At 42.9% G+C, this 19,835-nt stretch overlaps 1 protein-coding gene across 4 annotated transcripts in view; it reads right to left on the bottom strand.

Annotated features, from left to right (window-relative positions):
- Positions 1-8,150: 8,150 nt before the first annotated feature.
- The window catches only part of LOC121552814 (beta-taxilin), a 44,236-nt gene continuing 32,551 nt past the window's right edge, over positions 8,151-19,835 (bottom strand). For 3 of the 4 annotated variants that reach the window (XM_041865866.2, XM_041865868.2, XM_041865867.2), the window contains 6 exons: positions 16,069-16,263; positions 11,812-11,931; positions 11,408-11,482; positions 9,484-9,576; positions 9,177-9,272; positions 8,151-9,096 (listed from right to left, as the gene is read on the bottom strand). In XM_041865866.2, the coding sequence (XP_041721800.1) occupies positions 8,500-9,096; positions 9,177-9,272; positions 9,484-9,576; positions 11,408-11,482; positions 11,812-11,931; positions 16,069-16,263 (1,176 nt within the window). In that variant the 3' untranslated portion in view covers positions 8,151-8,499. Of the gene's footprint in view, positions 9,097-9,176; positions 9,273-9,483; positions 9,577-11,294; positions 11,370-11,407; positions 11,483-11,811; positions 11,932-16,068; positions 16,264-19,835 lie in introns of all 4 variants that reach the window. The other variant, XM_041865865.2, reaches the window with a different exon arrangement.

The raw sequence follows: 19,835 nt of genomic DNA on the forward strand, positions 1-19,835 counted from the left end.
GCCTTAGTTTTTCCTCATGTGTCCTAATTAGCTTATCTATGTCACCTGTGCCTTGTTTCCCCTTGAGTATTTTAGCTGTGTGTTTTCCCCTTGTTTCTCACTTGGTTATTGCGTCCTGTCTATGTGTCTCCTGCTTTGTCCCACCGTATCAGTCCTAGTAAGTTATTCGAAGTTATCTTTTGTTTGTTTTTCCCCTCGGGGAGTTGTTTTGTTTTGCCTCCTGTTTTGAACATTAAATCTACTTACCTGGAGTTTTGCCTGGGGTGTTTCATTTGGGTCCTACAACATCTCCTCTGTGGCAAGGGGTAGTACCCCCAGCTCTACACATTTGAGACCGGAGTTCTAGCCCGGCTTGTGACATTGATTGCTTCTGTGGACAGGTGTCTTTTATACAGGTAACAAGCTGAGATTAGGAGCACTCCCTTTAAGAGTGTGCTCCAAATCTCAGCTCGTTACCTGCATAAAAGACACCTGGAAGCCAGAAATCTTTCTGATTAAGAGGGGGTCAAATACTTATTTCCCTCATTAAAATGCAAATCAATTTATAACATTTTTGACATGTTTTTCTGGATTTTTTGTTGTTGTTATTCTGTCTCACTGTTCAAATAAACCTACCATTAAAATTATAGACTGATAATTTCTTTGTCAGTGGGCAAATGTATAAAATCAGCAGGGGATCAAATACTTTTTTCCCCTCACTGTATGTCCGTAAACACTCCAGCCAGCTGGTCTGCGCATGCTCTGAGGACGCGGCTAGGGATGTCGTCTGGGCCAGCAGCCTTGCGAGGGTTAACAGGCTTAAATGTCTTACTCACGTCGGCCACGGAGAACAGTTAATCATGAAACATACACCACCTCCCTTCTTCTTCCCAGAGAGTTCTTTATTCCTGTCTGTGCGATGTACTGAGAACCCAGCTGGCTGTATGGATGGGGACAGTATAACCCGAGAGAGCCATGTTTCTGTGAAACACAGTATGTTACAGTCCCTGATGTCTCTCTGGAAGGAGAACCTCGCCCTGAGCTCATCTACTTTATTGTCCAGAGACTGAACATTAGCGAGTAATATACTCGGAAGCGGTGGATGGTGTGTACGCCTCCTGAGTCGAACTAGAAATCCACTCTTCTCCGCCAGCGGCGTCTTGGAGCAGCCTCTGGGATACGTTTAATTGCCCTGGGGGGTACGAACAAAGGATCCAATTCGGGAAAGTCATATTCCTGGTCGTAATGCTGGTGAGCTACCGCCGCTCTGATATCCCAAAGTTATTTCCGTCTGTATGTAATAACACAAAAAAACGTTCTGAGCTAATAATGTAAGAAATGACACACACACAAAAAAACTACTGCAAAGTTGCTTAGGAGCTAGAAGCAGAGCTGCCATGTCTGTCGGCGCCATCTTACATGTTCAGTGTAATTTCAGCACCCTTTTGATTGGGACAGCACCATCGTGCTGCTTTGAGACAAGTGTGGGAGACTCCTCTAGATAAATCAATCAGTGTCAGATCTTTGTTTCACTGAATCTCCGTTTGGATATTTGGTAACAATTAGGCTGGGGAAATGTTAGCTAAATTGAGGTGAGTGCTAATGATCATTTTTATTGTAGTTTGCTCATATATTAGCTGATCAGAACATTTAACTAGCTTGTTATACAAGTGGATTTTCCTCTTCCCTCGCTTAGTAGCATGTCCTGCTCCCAACCAAAAGCCTGTGACTTGTCTGATAATCAATCAATGTGATTTTGTTTCATGGTATCTCTGTCTGTATATTTGGTTAATTGATCTCTGGCTGGACAAGTGGAAGTGGTAGCTCATTTATTCGTTTGCTAATCTATCACTGATTAGAAACATTTAGCATGCAATAATGTAGCCTAAATCAAGTGTATTATTTATCTATTGACTCACGTAGTAGCCTTAAAAATAGGCTATTTTCCTATCGTCCCAATCCCACTGAAACCCAAAATCCTGACTCCTGTCTCGCATGAAAATTCCTAACTTTATTCTGTAATCCATAGGTTGCATTATCAAACCACGTCTGGGCTATGCATGTCAAAATACCGCTATAACATTTCCCCTGCTTCTCTGCGCTGTCTCATATTGCTGCCCATATGAGAGCTTAGATAGAGAATGTGTGATCAACAAACAATATGAGAGTAGATATGGATATTTCTTTTAACAGAGTTGGTCCCCGTTGAGATACCTTGATATTTAAACAATTTCCTCTCTTCATCTCCCCGTTATTCATGAGCTGATATACTATCTGTAAAACAATCAACCCGATTTTTGCCAAATAGGAGATATTATGTCATTTATTGGAGGTTATCTAGCAAGCTTAGCAACTTTGGTCATTTGACTTTTGTTTGACTGCCATTACAAAGTTTGTATGATTCAACAATGCTATGGCCTACTCGGGGTGCGCTCTGTGCGTCCTGAGCGCGCTCTGTGTCGAGATAGCCTAGGCCTACTGCTGAAATGCGATGAATTAATTGAGGAACACTCTGAATTTATGAACGGCCTGTTTTGAAATTCACAACAATGTCATTGGCGATCAAAGTTACTCTATCATTACTAAACATCAGTTTCACTTGCTGTGAAGTCTTTACATAGTGGCGCAGCCAAGACGGCAATGTGGAGCAACAATCTTATTTTGGGACAACATTGAGTGACCATATCTTGGTTTTAAATGCTTTAAATTGGCACTTCACATTTTTGCGGTATTTCCTGGGACTCTCAGGATAAATATGAATTATTCCCGGTATTGAAACTTGGTAGATTTTCGGGAAAATATTAATCCCTAATCCGTGATGATGATGACGTAAAGCATAATGTAAAATGTCACGATGTGTACGGGGCATACTGGTGCTTTCAAGACAACTGGGAACTCTGAAAAAAACTAGGTCGAATCATGACTTCAGTGATCTTCAGGTCAGAAAGTCGGAGCTCTAGAAAGATGCCTGAGTTCCCGACATGGAATTCCGAGTTGGATGAACGTTCAAAACTATTTTTCACAGTCGTAGCTAGTTTTTTCTGCGAGCTCCCAGTTGTCTTGAAATCAGAAGTCGGACATTTCTGAGTTCCCAGTTGTTTTGAATGCGGCATAAGACTTCATCAATAGGTGCGTTCAGTTCGCTTGAACATTTGCTACGTTGAGGAACGGTTTGTACTGAACGACACGTTTCCCCAAAACGTTCTTGAACAGACTTTGAGGGAAGTTTGCTCCTGTTTGGTGGTTGTGGCGAGGTGTGGCTTGAAGCAATGCTTGACATATTTAAAGGGCAGTGGCCATGCTGACAGTGTTCCACAACCCAACCCCTCCCCTTTTTCAACTGGTCGTTCAGTACAGCAATGTTTCAAATCAAATCAAATCAAATTTTATTGGCCACATGCGCCGAATACAACAGGTGCAGACATTACAGTGAAATGCTTACTTACAGCCCTTAACCAACAGTGCATTTATTTTTAATAAAAAAGTAAAATAAAACAACAAAAAAGTGTTGAGAAAAAAAGAGCAGAAGTAAAATAAAATAACAGTAGGAAGGCTATATATACAGGGGGGTACCGGTGAAGAGTCAATGTGCGGGGGCACCGGATAGTTAAGGTAGTTGAAGTAATATGTACATGTGGTAGAGTTAAAGTGACTATGCATAAATAATTAACAGAGTAGCAGCAGCGTAAAAAGATGGGGTGGGGGTGGAGGGGCAGTGCAAATAGTCCGGGTAGCCATGATTAGCTGTTCAGGAGTCTTATGGCTTGGGGGTAGAAGCTGTTGAGAAGTCTTTTGGACCTAGACTTGGCACTCCGGTACTGCTTGCCGTGCGGTAGCAGAGAGAACAGTCTATGACTAGGGTGGCTGGAGTCTTTGACAATTTTGAGGGCCTTCCTCTGACACCGCCTGGTATAGAGGTCCTGGATGGCAGGAAGCTTGGCCCCAGTGATGTACTGGGCCGTACGCACTACCCTCTGTAGTGCCTTGCGGTCGGAGGCCAAGCAGTTGCATACCATACCAAGCGGTGATGCAACCAGTCAGGATGCTCTCGATGGTGCAGCTGTAGAATTTTTTGAGGATCTGAGGACCCATGCCAAATCTTTTCAGTCTCCTGAGGGGGAATAGGCTTTGTCGTGCCCTCTTCACGACTGTCTTGGTGTGTTTGGACCATGATAGTTTGTTGGTGATGTGGACACCAAGGAACTTGAAGCTCTCAACCTGTTCCACTACAGCCCCGTCGATGAGAATGGGGGCATGCTCAGTCCTCTTTTTTTTCCTGTAGTCCACAATCATCTCCTTTGTCTTGATCACGTTGAGGGAGAGGTTGTTATCCTGGCACCACACGGCCAGGTCTCTGACCTCCTTCCTATAGGCTGTCTCATCGTTGTCGGTGATCAGGCCTACCACTGTTGTGTCGTCGGCAAACTTAATGATGGTGTTGGAGTCGTGCCTGGCCATGCAGTCATGGGTGAACAGGGAGTACAGGAGGGAACTGAGCACACACCCCTGAGGGGCCCCCGTGTTGAGGATCAGTGTGGCAGATGTGTTGTTACCTACCCTTACCACCTGGGGGCGGCCCGTCAGGAAGTCCTGGATCCAGTTGCAGAGGGAGGTGTTTAGTCCCAGGATCCTTAGCTTAGTGATGAGCTTTGAGGGCACTATGGTGTTGAATGCTGAGCTGTAGTCAATGAATAGCATTCTCACGTAGGTGTTCCTCTTGTCCAGGTGGGAAAAGCAGTGTGGCGTGCAATAGAGATTGCATCATCTGTGGATCTGTTGGGGCGGTGTGCAAATTGGAGTGTGTCTAGGGTTTCTGGGATAATGGTGTTGATGTGAGCCATGACCAGCCTTTCAAAGCACTTCATGGCTACAGACGTCAGTGCTACGGGTCGGTAGTCATTTAGGCAGGTTATCTTAGTGCCCTTGGGCACGGGGACTATGGTGGTCTGCTTGAAACATGTTGGTATTACAGACTCAGTCAGGGACATGTTGAAAATGTCAGTGAAGACACTTGCCAGTTGGTCAGCACATGCTCGGAGTACACGTCCTGGTAATCCGTCTGGCCCTGCGGCCTTGTGAATGTTGACCTGCTTAAAAGTCTTACTAACATCGGCTACGGAGAGCGTGATCACATAGTCATCCGGAACAGCTGGTGCTCTCATGCATGCTTCAGTGTTGCTTGCCTCGAAGCAAGCATAGAAGTGGTTTAGCTCGTCTGGAAGTCTTGTGTCACTGGGCAACTCGCGGCTGTGCTGCCCTTTGTAGTCTGTAATAGTTTTCAAGCCCTGCCACATCCGACGAGTGTCAGAGCCGGTGTAGTACGATTCAATCTTAGTCCTGTATTGACTCTTTGCCTGTTTGATGGTTCGTCGGAGGGCATAGCGGGATTTCTTACAAGCGTCCGGGTTAGAGTCCCGCTCCTTGAAAGCTGCAGCTCCACCCTTTAGCTCAGTGCGGATGTTGCCTGTAATCCTTGGCTTCTGGTTGGGGTATGTATGTACGGTCACTGTGGGGACGACATCATCGATGCACTTATTGATGAAGCCAGTGACTGATGTGGTGTACTCCTCAATGCTATCTGAAGAATCCCGGAACATGTTCCAGTCTGTGCTAGCAAAACAGTCCTGTAGCTTAGCATCTGCGTCATCTGACCACTTTTTTATTAACCGAGTCACTGGTGCTTCCTGCTTTAGTTTTTGCTTATAAGCAGGAATCAGGAGGATAGAGTTATGGTCAGATTTGCCAAATGGAGGGCGAGGGAGAGCTTTGTATGCGTCTCTGTGTGTGGAGTAAAGGTGGTCTAGAGTTTTTTTTTCCTCTGGTTGCACATTTAACATGCTGGTAGAAATTAGGTAGAACGGATTTAAGTTTCCCTGCATTAAAGTCCTGCCTCTGAATGAGCGTTTTCCTGTTCACTTATGGCCTTATATAGCTCATTCAGTGCAATCTTAATGCCAGCATTGGTTTGTGGTGGTAAATAGACAGCTATGAAAAATATAGATAAACTCTCTTGGTAAATAGTGTGGTCTACAGCTTATCATAAGATACTCTACCTCAGGCGAGCAAAACCTCGAGACTTCCTTAGTATTTGATTTTGTGCACCAGCTGTTGTTTACAAATATACACAGACCGCCACCCCTTGTCTTACCGGAGTCAGCCGTTCTATCCTGACGATGTAGCATATAGCCCGCTAGCTGTATGTTGTCCATGTCGTCGTTCAGCCACGACTCGTGAAACATAAGATATTACAGTTTTTAATGTCCCGTTGGTAGGATAACCGTAATCTTAGGTCATCCAATTTATTCTCAAATGATTGAAGATTGGCTAATAGGATTGATGGGAGAGGCAGTTTACTCACTCGCCGTCGGATCCTTACAAGGCACCCCGACCTACGTCCACGATATCTCCGTCTCTTTCTCATGCGAATGACGGGGATTTGGGCCTTGTCGGGTGTCTGTAGGATATCCTTCACGGACGCCTCGTTGAAGAAAAAATCTTCGTCCAATACGAGGTGAGTAATCGCTGTCCTGATATCCAGAAGCTCTTTTTGGTTATAAGAGACGATGGCAGAAACATTATGTACAAAATAAATTGCAAATAACGCGGAAAAACACACATAATAGTACAATTGGTTAGAGGGCTGTAAAACGGCAGCCATCTTCTCCGGCGCCATTTAGTTTCCGTTCAATTGAACGTTCCAGAACGTAAAAACGTACTGAACGCAGCCAATGTCTCATTGTCTCAGTTAGTTTCCATTTGAGTAAACTGAACCCAGACTCCCTGCTCTCACTTCACTGTCAATAACTGCTGATAAAGCTGCTGATGAAGCGGGTTTAGGGAGATTGGATATCTGGCATCCGATATCTAAAGTCAGAAAAAGGGGGTAAGCCTAACTGCTATTACGACTAGATATTTGGTATGGACATCCAGGGGACATATTGTATCCAGTTTGATATCGAGGTGGTATCTGGGGCTTTGAAAAAGTGGATACCTATTTTAATATTCACCCTTCAGGCTAAAATGACTTTTATAGGCTGTTGGTAGATACATTCATCTCGAAGATTCTGACTGTATGAAGTGCAAGCGCTCCTAAAACATGAAGTATGCAATTAATTTATTCCCCCAACATTTTCCCAAGACTGTTAAAGCTGATGTGAGTGTGTCTAGACATACTGAATCAATCCATTAATGAGCATGGGATTAAAAAATAAGAGGAAAGTCAGTATGAGGGTTTTGGTAAAATTGTGAATGGGTTTCAAAGGCCCCATCTGGTGGCCACAACTATTAAGTGAAATATAACTGTGATTGGAAAGCTTTGAGGAACCTCTGCCATCCTCTTCTTGGAATTACAGTGTAGCCTATTTCCATACCAATGTGTATGTTTGCAGTGTCTCTTTCCGCCTGCTGACTGATGATTCCCATAGGTTGGTGGTGATATGATGTTACTGTATGACATTGTTAGTCCTACTTTTGTCAGTTTCTTCATTAAGTGACAACTAGGTCCTTTTGTCCTTTACTCTAGTTCATAACAGTAGAAATTGTTTACCATATTTGGTGTGCAATCTGCTGAACCAGTAAAACAATCCAGAACATAAACATGATATTCACAGGGATCAGTAGCAGGTCTAATTTGTTTTCCCTGGGGCACTCAACACTGATCTGGATTTATTAAAAACCCAGGGGCCTCTGTACTATTATCACTCCTACATTAGTGCCGTCCTCAACGAATCCGCAGATGGAGTTGCAGTGCCTGTCAGTCTAATGTCCTGTTGTGTCCTTGGTGGAGGAGAGTTGGTGTAACTCAGACAGACCACGGCCAGGCCAGAACAACCCACTCTGGGAATAGAGACTGTCTGATACAGATTGTGTTAAAAAAGGAAATGTGCACCGCTTGGATGGGGGGAGTGTTGCCATGGAAACTCCTGTAAGGATCCATCTCTAAATTATTGTGAAAGACTGGCCAGAACTTTTAAGCAAATAGTTAACAATTCATACAGATAATACAGTGGTCCAAATAAAAAGGGACTTAGATGCATTATCAGGCCTTTATCTAGATATATGGATCCATCTTCCAATATTTGGTCATATAAGGTTCGATATGTGTTTTTTAAATGTATTGTGTAAAACAGAGTGATGGGTCTAAGCAATACATTCCAAAGTGCACAGGCATGTCTACGTAGTCTACAATGAGATATTTATTGAATTTACATTATAGGGGTTCAGATGGAAAAAGTCAAAAAAGACAGTGGCTGTTCTGATGCTGTTTGCGCAAGGTAACATTTGGCATTGGAAAGTTTTGAGGGTGCAATGTCCTGAATAACCTTGTTTCCTATTCTTTGGTTATGCTGTAAAACTCTATCTGTCCTCATCTGATATACAACTTAAACATACTTCTACTGCACGCCACTTCAGATACAACAGTATATAGACAAACCAAGCTGGATTTGATATCTCAACTCCACCATAAACAAGGCACAGGGACTACAGTACTAACGCTCACAAAATGACACATCCGTCGGTTCAGCTAGTCTTATTTGCATTCTTCTTTGGTGTCTGCTTCTTGGTGGCGGACTCTGGCTCTTTTGGGGTCTCTGGTTGGACTGGTGCAGCCATCTCTGCCTGTGCTGGGGCCTCTACTTGTGCTGTAGCCTGTGCTGGTGCCTCTGCATATGCTGGTGCTGGTTCCTCTGCCTGTGCTGGTGTCTCTACCACTACCTGTGCTGGGGCCTGTGTTGGTTCAGGGATCTTCTGGGCCTCAGCAGGTTCTGTAGACTCTGGCTCTTCCTCACTGTCAGAGTCATCGTCATCATCGTCTCCTGTGGACGGGGCCAGTAGGGAGGCCGCGAACTCCGCCAGCCTGTTCTGCTCAGCCCTCAGACGGGCCATCTCCTCTGTCATCTCTGGCTCCTCAACTATGTCCATGAGGCTGTGGACTGGTTCAGTGGCCACCTCCTGTGTCTCATCCTTGGGTGTCCCCTCGGTGGCGTCAGGCGTTTGGCGGATGCCTTTGATCTTCGAGTACAGGATCTTCCTCTCGTCCTGGAGTGCTCGGCAGAGCCTCTCCAGCTTGTCAATCTTCACGACAAACATCTCATACTCATTCTCCTTCAGAGTCCTCTGTGGGAAAAGAGAGTCTAACTTGTAGTGCATTTGAATAAAGGCTGACACTTTTGCATGTGTTATAGATGAGTAGTTACCTCTTCAATCATCTCAGAGAGAGCCTTGTTAGTGCTCTCAAATCTGGTCTTCCAAACATTAGACTCTTTGTCTAGTTTTTTCATCTTCTTTGTCATCTATGAAGCAAAATGTTTGTTGGGTTAAAACGTATCAGAAAATGTAACCATAATTCTGAATATGTTTAATATAGAAGACAGTCCCTCCAAAATATAGCTGTTTTCTAATTTCAGAGTTATGCAGACCTTATATTACCTTCAAGCACTTGGCCCTAAAAATAAACAGTATATTTAAAGGAAGGATTTTATTTTTTTAACGGATGCCACATACCTTCTCCATTTCATTTTTGAAGCTGGCGTACACATCGTTGCTCTTAGACAACGTAGTCTGGAACTCTTCAAACTTCTGGGAGTACAGAGCAAGCTGAAGAAAAACAGGGACAGTCAGGAGAGAACTCTAGAAATTGATTTCAGGAGATATGGATGTTGACTTCACATTTAGCATTCATATGCATCTATTCACCTCAGGAACAATCAGATCTATGCTTTGAACTATATATGACACCAGAAACAAATTTGCTATACTTTAGAGGGAGATGAGATGAGGTGAGGGGAAGAGCCAGTGGGGTTCATCAAACATTTGGTCATTCATGAGCTGGCTGACTGACTCAAATTTTCACTGTGTATATTTTCCCTGACAAACAAGGCCACTCATTGTTGGGATGCCTTGCCTGGTTTCTTCATTGCTTCAGGGCCCAATTGCAGAGCATTACATTCCAAGTCCTAGGGCCCTCGGTGTGTGTGCTCTACATTCAGCTGGCCAGGCGGCCTCAGCCTCCCTGGGCTTCCCTTTAGCAGTCCTCTCCTCAGTGTTGGCAGAGCTACGTTAATGAGCGGCTCTATAAATGTTTCAGAGGCAGTCGGTCCAGCTAGAGTTAACAGGCTGATCTCCCGACGCCTTCAGGGGAAACCGCATCTAACACACAGCCAGTCTCCCATATTCAAACATGTCTCTCTGCTAGCCACCCCGTTGAGATCAACTGTCTTCATTTGAGAGTTACTGGTTTGACACAAAAGCAAAACAACTGCTTTGACATGCTCTATAAAATAGGAAAGGCTTTTTGCTTGATTATGTTTTGTATTTCAGAAAAGCTCACTTGATACAGATCAGTTTCTGCCTCAAGTCTTTCTAATAGATTTTTATTGCTGGCTGCGCTGCTTCGGCCGTTTCCTTGTATGATCTAAATCTATGCCTGTTATTGTAGAGAGAAATAAGGTTGACATTCCCAGTTAATTGGATTGGAAATATGACATGGCCTGGTACAAATACATGATGAATCATATAGGTACTGAAATGCAGTATTAACATAATTTGTTTTATTATTACTTTGTCATTTGGGAGCCAGGCTAATGTTTCTACTGAGAAAACACAAGGCTTTAAATAATGGCAAGGTTTCGCTGCAATTATTTAGAACCATATAAACTGGCAGCGATAATTTATGAATCCAGCGTGAAAGCATTTATCTTTGTGTGCGTCAGACCAACTAATTTAATTGTATAATTTTCTTGCACCCATACAATGATTGCACCACATCCAATAAACATAGCAATTGTAATTTTATCATAATTTTACAATCGAATGATCAATGGTACTGGAGTATGTATTCAATGTTCCAACAGAAAAAAATAACTGTGGCATTGCATCACTTGCATCACTTTTTTTAGTATTCCCATGATGCTGTGTGTCATCCTGCTGGTTCAGGGAGAGGGAGTTGCTCTTGCCTGCTGCTATCATGGGAATAATGGCTGCTCTGTACAGTACAGCAAGCTGACAGATGTTCCTTTAATATCAAGTACTAGGTACATCAAGCCATATAGCATAGTTAGTTATGAGAGAGGAGAATCTGATTTGGGATTTCTCTCAAATCAGATGGTCACTTTTGCCATTGTGAGGATATTGAAAAGCTTTACTATAGATCCCAATGAATGAAATACAGTAACTACTGAAATGCTAGTTGTCTTTAACACACATGGAGCAATCCAGAGAACCTTAACGGTAGGATTGGGCTTGCCTTTCATAGCCTTGGCCCTGAAAGAAATGTATTGAATAAGGGTGTTTGGCACCACATTGGATATATTCACCTGAGCCTGCATGACTGTCTCTTGCTCTCTCAGAAGTTTAGCTTGTAGTTTCCACTCAGCTGCATGTACCAGTAACTGGTTAAAAACAAAACACACGTAAAGCACAAATTTACCTTTTTCTTCAACTGCAACTCTTGCTCCTTCAAAGTGTAGCATTTCTTTGTTTTGTCAATTGCCTCCCTAAGCAGCTAACAACAGAGACAGTGGATGGTTACAATACTCATTTCTGTGAGCATCACATGCACAATAAGACATTGTTTTTAAACTTAAAGGTACACCAGAATAAACAGTATTAAAGGCAACTGTATTTACATTACTTTACAGTACTTTGTGGGTAAGGTCAGTAAAAGTTGCGGTCCCGTGTGGCTCAGTTGGTAGATCATTGCACTTGAAACACCAGCGTTGTGGGTTCGATTCCCACGGGGGACCAGTATGGAAAAAGTCTGAAAATATATGCACTCACTACTGGAAGTCGCTCGTCTGCTAAATGACTAAAAATGTAAGTATAGTGACTCACGTATTCTTTCTCTCTCTTGTGCTTCTCCTCGGCCTCCTGCAGCTGTGCATTAGCTTGCTCCAGTTTGGTATCAGACAGCTTCTGCTGCAGGTCGCGGTGCTTGAAGATCTTCTCCAAGCTCTGAGTGATAGACAAGGTGAGATGACACACTAGATTAGACACTTTGGTTTGAGAAGGGCTTCTAAGACATTCTGTACAGGTTATGACTCCATCAGTTAGGATACATTTCTCACACTTTCTATCTTGTTAAAACCACCACTGCCATCCTGTTTGTCTATGAGAAATTGTCATAAACGTGTGCCTTGAAAAGTAATTAAGGCCATTGTTGTTTGCGCACAGTATTTCATTGGAAAGTTCAGACACTTTTTATGATGCCTGAGAGAACAGACAAAATAGTGGGTGGAGGACTAATACAAACCTGGGACTTGAATTACTGTTTCACAATTAACAGCAGGGCAAATGCAAAAGCCTTATTAAATTGTTTTAAAGTAATGTCTACCCTAAACTGCGGTGTGAGGCCGGATGGACGTACTGCCAAATTCTCTAAAACAACAGAGGCAGCTTAGGGTAGAGAAATGAACATTAAATTATCTGGCAACAGCGCTGGTGGACATTCTTGCAGTCAGAATGCCAATTGCACACTCCCTCAAAACTTGAGACATCTGTGGCATTGTGTTGTGTGACAAAACTGCACATTTTAGAGTGGCCTTTTATTGTTCATAGCACAAGGTGCACCTGTGTAATGATCATGCCGTTTAATCAGCTTCTTGATATGCCACACCTGTCAGGTGGATGGATTATTTTGGCAACGGAGAAATGCTCACTAACAGGGATATAAATAAGAAATAAGCTTTTTGTGCGTATGGAAAATTGCTGGGATTTATTTCAGCTCATGAAACATGGAAACAACACTTTACATGTTGCGTTTTATATTTTTGTTCAGTGTATTTTCTTTACTATGGCAAATAGCAATATGCATAAACAATTTCTCTGCGAAACGGAGAACATTTAATTCATGTCCATCTGGAAATGAATCCATCTCAGCATTTAGCCAACTATCAAATGTCAACTTGTGTCCATTTTATGCAACTGCTGATGTCAGAATGGCTTGTTCATCATTGCAATGTGTGGTTCTAATCACTTATTTTAATAGGACACATTAGATGTTATTTGGATGTCAAATAATCACATCTCTCTTTCTGGCACGCTGCCTCTTAAGTGTTTATACTGACTACAACCAGCAGATGGCACTTGAGACAAATTATTAGAAACTCCACCACTAAAAAACGACAACAAAGAAATATGACATTTAAATCATCTATGATGGTTTTTACACACCAGTCCCAGCTGTGTGAGCAGCAGCACCAGCAGCCTCAGTGGCAACCAACTGCGTGACAGATCCTGGCTTTCGTGTGTCACTTCAGGCTTGTCCTTTCCCTGATGTTGTGTGATTATACTGTATATGACATGAGCGAGATTCAACCTTAAATAGTCGCTGGAAGTAAGAGTGCTGCATACTGTGTGTGTGTGTGTGTGTGTATATATATATATATATATATATATATATATGTGTATATATATATATATATGTGTGTGTGTGTGTGTGTGTGTGTGTGTGTGTGTGTGTATGTATATATATATATATATATATATATATATATAATGTGTATGTATATATGTATATATATATATATAATGTGTATGTATATATGTGTGTGTATGTGTATGTATATATGTATATGTGTGTGTATATGTATATATGTGTGTGTGTGTGTGTGTATATACAGTGAGGGAAAAAAGTATTTGATCCCCTGCTGATTTTGTACGTTTGCCCACTGACAAAGACATGATCAGTCTATAATTTTAATGGTAGGCTTATTTGAACAGTGAGAGACAGAATAACAAACAAAAAAATCCAGAAAGATGCATGTAAAAAATGTTATAAATTGATTTGCATTTTAATGAGGGAAATAAGTATTTGACCCCTCTGCAAAACATGACTTAGTACTTGGTGGCAAAACCCTTGTTGGCAATCACAGAGGTCAGACGTTTCTTGTAGTTGGCCACCAGGTTTGCACACATCTCAGGAGGAATTTTGTCCCACTCCTCTTTGCAGATCTTCTCCAAGTCATTAAGGTTTCGAGCCTGATGTTTGGCAACTCAAACCTTCAGCTCCCTCCACAGATTTTCTATGGGATTAAGGTCTGGAGACTGGCTAGGCCACTCCAGGACCTTAATGTGCTTCTTCTTGAGCCACTCCTTTGTTGCCTTGGCCGTGTGTTTTGGGTCATTGTCATACTGGAATACCCATCCACGACCCATTTTCAATGCCCTGGCTGAGGGAAGGAGGTTCTCACCCAAGATTTTACAGTACATGGCCCCGTCCATCGTCCCTTTGATGCAGTGAAGTTGTCCTGTCCCCTTAGCAGAAAAACATCCCCAAAGCATAATGTTTCCACCTCCATGTTTGACGGTGGGGATGGTGTTCTTGGGGTCATAGGCAGCATTCCTCCTCCTCCTCCAAACACGGCGAGTTGAGTTGATGCCAAAGAGCTCGATTTTGGTCTCATCTGACCACAACACTTTCACCCAGTTCTCCTCTGAATCATTCAGATGTTCATTGACAAACTTCAGACGGGCCTGTATATGTGCTTTCTTGAGCAGGGGGACCTTGCGGGCGCTGCAGGATTTCAGTCCTTCACGGCGTAATGTGTTACCAATTGTTTTCTTGGTGACTATGGTCCCAGCTGCCTTGAGATCATTGACAAGATCCTCCCGTGTAGTTCTGGGCTGATTCCTCACCGTTCTCATTATCATTGCAACTCCACGAGGTGAGATCTTGCATGGAGCCCCAGGCCGAGGGAGATTGACAGTTATTTTGTCTTTCTTCCATTTGCGAATAATCGCACCAACTGTTGTCACCTTCTCACCAAGCTGCTTGGTGATGGTCTTGTAGCCCATTCCAGCCTTGTGTAGGTCTACAATCTTGTCCCTGACATCCTTGGAGAGCTCTTTGGTCTTGGCCATGGTGGAGAGTTTGGAATCTGATTGATTGATTGCTTCTGTGGACAGGTGTCTTTTATACAGGTAACAAACTGAGATTAGGAGCACTCCCTTTAAGAGTGTGCTCCTAATCTCAGCTCGTTACCTGTATAAAAGACACCTGGGAGCCAGAAATCTTTCTGATTGAGAGGGGGTCAAATACTTATTTCCCTCATTAAAATGCAAATCAATTTATAACATTTTTGACATGCGTTTCTCTGGATTTTGTTGTTGTTATTCTGTCTCTCACTGTTCAAATAAACCTACCATTAATGTTATAGACTGATCATTTCTTTGTCAGTGGGCAAATGTACAAAATCAGCAGGGTATCAAATACTTTTTTCCCTCACTGTAAGTGTATGTAAACTTCCGACTTCAACTGTATAGTGTATATCTTATCTTATCTTACACTAATTAACTGCATCAATTTTCCCTTGTAGTCACACCCACTAAACACAGGAATGTCAGCTGGTCCATTGATTTGTCTGCAAACTAGTCCATGACCATCGAACAGATCATGTTTCCATGTTAAATTCCAGCATTTCCCTATGGACTGCTAAGTTTTTTTGTTGTTATTCTGTCTCTCACTGTTCAAATAAACCTACCATTAAAATTATAGACTGATCATGTCTTTGTCAGTGGGCAAACGTACAAAATCAGCAGATTTTTTGTCATTTAGCAGACACTCAGCGACTTACAGTTAGTGAGTGGATACATTTTGCATACTGGCCCCCCATGTGTATGTATATGTGTGTGTGTGTGTATATATATATATATATGTGTGTGTGTGTATATATATATATATGTGTGTGTGTGTGTGTGTGTGTATATATATGTATATATATGTATATATATATATATATATATATATATATATATATACATACACACATATATACACACACATATATATATATATATACACACACACATATATACACACACATATATATATATATATACACACACACATATATATACATACACACACACACATATACACACACATACATCTATACACACACACATATATATATATGTGTCTGTGTGTTTTTAAATGTGTGCACTAGCCTTTATTACTCCTGTATGAGCAATCAGCAGACTGGAGAAAATGACTGTGACTGGAGCCTGCATGCATGGGGTTAGTAGGCCAGGGATGGGGGTGTACAGATATACAGACATGTAACAGTGAGGTTACGTGTCCCTGTAGTGTACCTCCTCTCTCTGCTCGTACTGGCTGATGATGTGTTTGAGTTTGTCTGCCAGGTTGGTGTTCTCCGAACACAGCTTGTTGTTGCGGTTACTGTGCTGCTCAATCTGAGCCTGGATGTCTGTCAGCGTGCTCTGGAAGTGAGTGGTGATCTCTCTGCGCTTCTCTTCGTCCTCACGACAACGCGCAAGGGTCTCCTCCTGAGGGAGAGCGGGAGAGAGAGGGGGAGAGAGAGAGACATTCAGATGTTAGTCAACCTCCAACACAACCCTCTCATAAAGTTGCTGGGGTCAGGTTTGTGAAATGCCAGTTTCCAGACTCAGCTTACTGAGAAGCAAACCAAGCATTGCCAGAGTTTCTATCTTAAGACATGGCTGTTTATTTTACAAATGACACAGGCGTAAGCTCCCACATGGGAAATGTAACTCAATTCAACCCGCAGCTAAGTGCTTGAAGACATAGCTCCTACCACTGAAGTAGCAAAGCACATTAATGCCACGCCTCCTCAGACTCTGTCTTACATAAGGAGCTACCAGATGACAAGACATGATGTTCCGCTTTCAACAGCTGTCACATTCCCATTCAGAATCGGCACATTTTCATTCACTTTGCATGTAGGAACAATGATCACTTTACAATCAGACTTTTGCATAATGATTGTTGGATTTAGAATGTAAGAGTTGGCTATTTACACATCTGCATATTAATCGGTTTATACCTAATAGTCAAATGATAACCCTAACTCTGCTTTAACCCTGATTTCCTCTAAATATTGAAATGTGAAGATGTTAGGAGCAGAAAGAGATGGATGGGTCAAGACTTTAGAGCTTTAGCCCATCAGGGGAGGGCCGCGCCCATCCTCTGCTTTTGCCTCTGAGCCTTTTTCTCTCGCCTTTGATTTATAGTCGAAGGGCAGATGCCACAAAAGCCCAATGAGACCATCCCTCTTGTCAGAGAACCACGTCACCGGTGCCTTGTGTCTGAGGGGTCTCCTCCCAAGGCCTGAGTGTGAATCTCACACACACTAACACACACACACGGCGCAGTGAGAGACGACAGAGGTCCTCCAGGAGGAGAGAGACGGGGTGTCCAATTACCTCCCCAGGGGAGAAGAACAGGAGATATAATACATCCCAGAGGTTGTGTAAGGGTTACACAATAGACAGGATACTGATCCAGTGAAAAGGGTCCATTTGTTTACAGATCATTGAGCATTATGCCATTAATGACCAATAGGGTGATTTTATAAATTATTCATAAACAAATCAAATGCCCATTTAATCAAACTGTGTACATAACTGTTGGCTGTGAATCAAAGAATAAGTGAACACTGTTTTCATTTATGTTGATTTAAGGGATAAACTTCATCAATACCGGAGGTTTAGCTGAAGAGGTTTCACCTTAAGAGGAATAACAGCAGTGGCAATGTGGCAACACAATATAAATCTTTGATTGTGCTAAACCTGTGACCTTTGCTTAAGCATGTGGCCAAATTAGGTAGTGCCATTGGTCATGCTCTTTCTTTGAAACCTTACAGACAAACTGCTTATGGGATGACTAAACATTTGTCAATCTATTATTTATAGATGTAACAGGACACTCAAGCACGTAAGGGCTAATTGAGCTATGACCCTCTCACATTGAGAGCACTCTGACTCAGGGAAGAGAGTCAAGGCCTTTTGGAAGTTGCCCCTTTAGCCATCTAACTTTTCGAATGAAAATACCAGTAGTTTAAGAAACAAAATAAAATGTACAGTGGACAGTGAGTATAGTTGACAAGCATTGACAGTAACATTTTCTCTCTCCTGCATTTGATGTATTATTACCCTCATAAAGTCTATTTGAGTTTCAATACTCACAACAGTGAGACATCAGTTGATTAAACATAAAGTAAGAGGTTGGTAGGTTGTTGCTCTGCTCCCCTGCTGTGTATTGGAGTCATCTAAAGGTGTCAGTATGCTTCCCATCCGGAACAGTTCGTGCATAGAGGTGGACGCGTCCGAGGCTGGGATAGGAGCTGTGCTGTCTCAGCGCTCGGGTACGCCACCAAAGCTCCGCCCCTGTGCTTTCTTTTTGAAGAAGCTCAGCCCGGTGGAGCGAAACTATGATGTGGGGGACCGGGAGCTGTTAGCTGTTGTCAAGGCTCTGAAGGCGTGGAGACATTGGCTTGAGGGGGCTAAACACCCTTTCCTCATTTGGACTGATCACCGCAATCTGGAGTACATCCGGGCGGCGAGGAGACTGAACCCTCGCCAGGCAAGGTGGGCCATGTTTTTCACCTGTTTTGTTTTCACCCTATCCTACAGACCAGGTTCCCAGAACGCTAAGGCAGACGCACTGTCCCGGTTGTATGACACAGAGGAGTGGTCCACGGATCCCACTCCCATACTTCTTGCCTGGTGGCACCGGTGGTATGGGAGGTTGACGCGGACATCAAGCGGGCGTTACGTACGGAGCCCACTCCCACCCAGTGTCCGGTTGGGCGTCTGTACGTTCCGTTTGATGTCCGCGATCGATTGATCTGTTGGGCTCACACATCACCCTCTGGTCATCCTGGCATTGGATAGCGCGGTGGTCGGGAGAGGTTGTGTTTTCTCTAGCAGGAGGTAAGCTTGGCTTCTTATATGATGTTGAGTAAAGCTTAAACCATGTATTTAGATTGTAGGTAGGTATTGTAGTCAGGTATTATAGGTAGTTTACTTAGGTAGTTATTGTAGGTTATTGTAGGTTATTGTAGGTAATTATTGTAGGTAAGTATTGTATTCGGCGGACCCCGGCGAAGCACGAGTGCTAGCTAACCCACTACTTGGACCAACAAAGCTAGCTAGCTAGCGGGTAGCTACTGGTAACTTTTAGCAACTGTGGTTAGTTGTTTCCAATGTTATTTCACGCTTAAGAGTACCTGTAATTGAGCCAGCTAGCTACCTACCATTCAGCTGTTTTTCTAACCTCATTATCCGAGGCATTAACGTTAGGTGGTTGGTAGCTGCTGTACTTAATTACAGCTACTGATTGCAGTCTGCCACCCAGTTAGCTGGTGTTGGGTAAGTTTGGCTTTATACATAGCTTGAGCTTTGTCGAGTAAGACTTAAACTATGTATTTAGATTGTAGTTAGGTATTATAGGTAGGCATCGTGGGCTGTATATTATTAGGTATTATAGGTAGGCATCGTGGGCTGTTGTGGGTAGTTGTTGTATGTAGTTATTGTAGGTTACTTTTGTATTCGGCGGTGCCGGGTGTAGCACGAAGCTAGCTAGCTAACTCACCTCCTGGACTAGCTGGCTAGTAGCTATTAGCAACGGTAGCAACTAAATACAATATCCTTTTAGCCAGCTACATTCGTTCGCAGCGACGCCGTTTTTCAAACAAAGTCAACACAGCAGCCATTGCTAGCTAGCCAACACTACCAGCTGGCTATACTGTGGTAGCTAAATACAATATCTTTGTGCTAGCTAGCCAACATTTAATCATTGCTGCGTTATGAAAGAACTAGACACGGACATGAATTATCTGTTTAGTGTGTTAACACACTATTGGTAGTTTGTTGTAACCAAGTATTGGTGCTAAACTGTGTGTTATTGGATGCTAGCATGCTAGTTAGCTATGGCGTCATAGTTAGCTAGCTGAATAAAGTAAGTTGAGTCTAGTCCTTGAAACATTGAACCGCTGTAGTTTACAACAATTCTAATTTCTAAAGTGGAAGTTGGGAGAGTTTTATTCGGGTGGTTCAGTGAAACAATTATAGTTTCTGAGGTGGAAGTTGGGAGAGTT

Source organism: Coregonus clupeaformis, chromosome 36 (assembly GCF_020615455.1).
Source record: "Coregonus clupeaformis isolate EN_2021a chromosome 36, ASM2061545v1, whole genome shotgun sequence".
Taxonomy (NCBI): domain Eukaryota; kingdom Metazoa; phylum Chordata; class Actinopteri; order Salmoniformes; family Salmonidae; genus Coregonus; species Coregonus clupeaformis.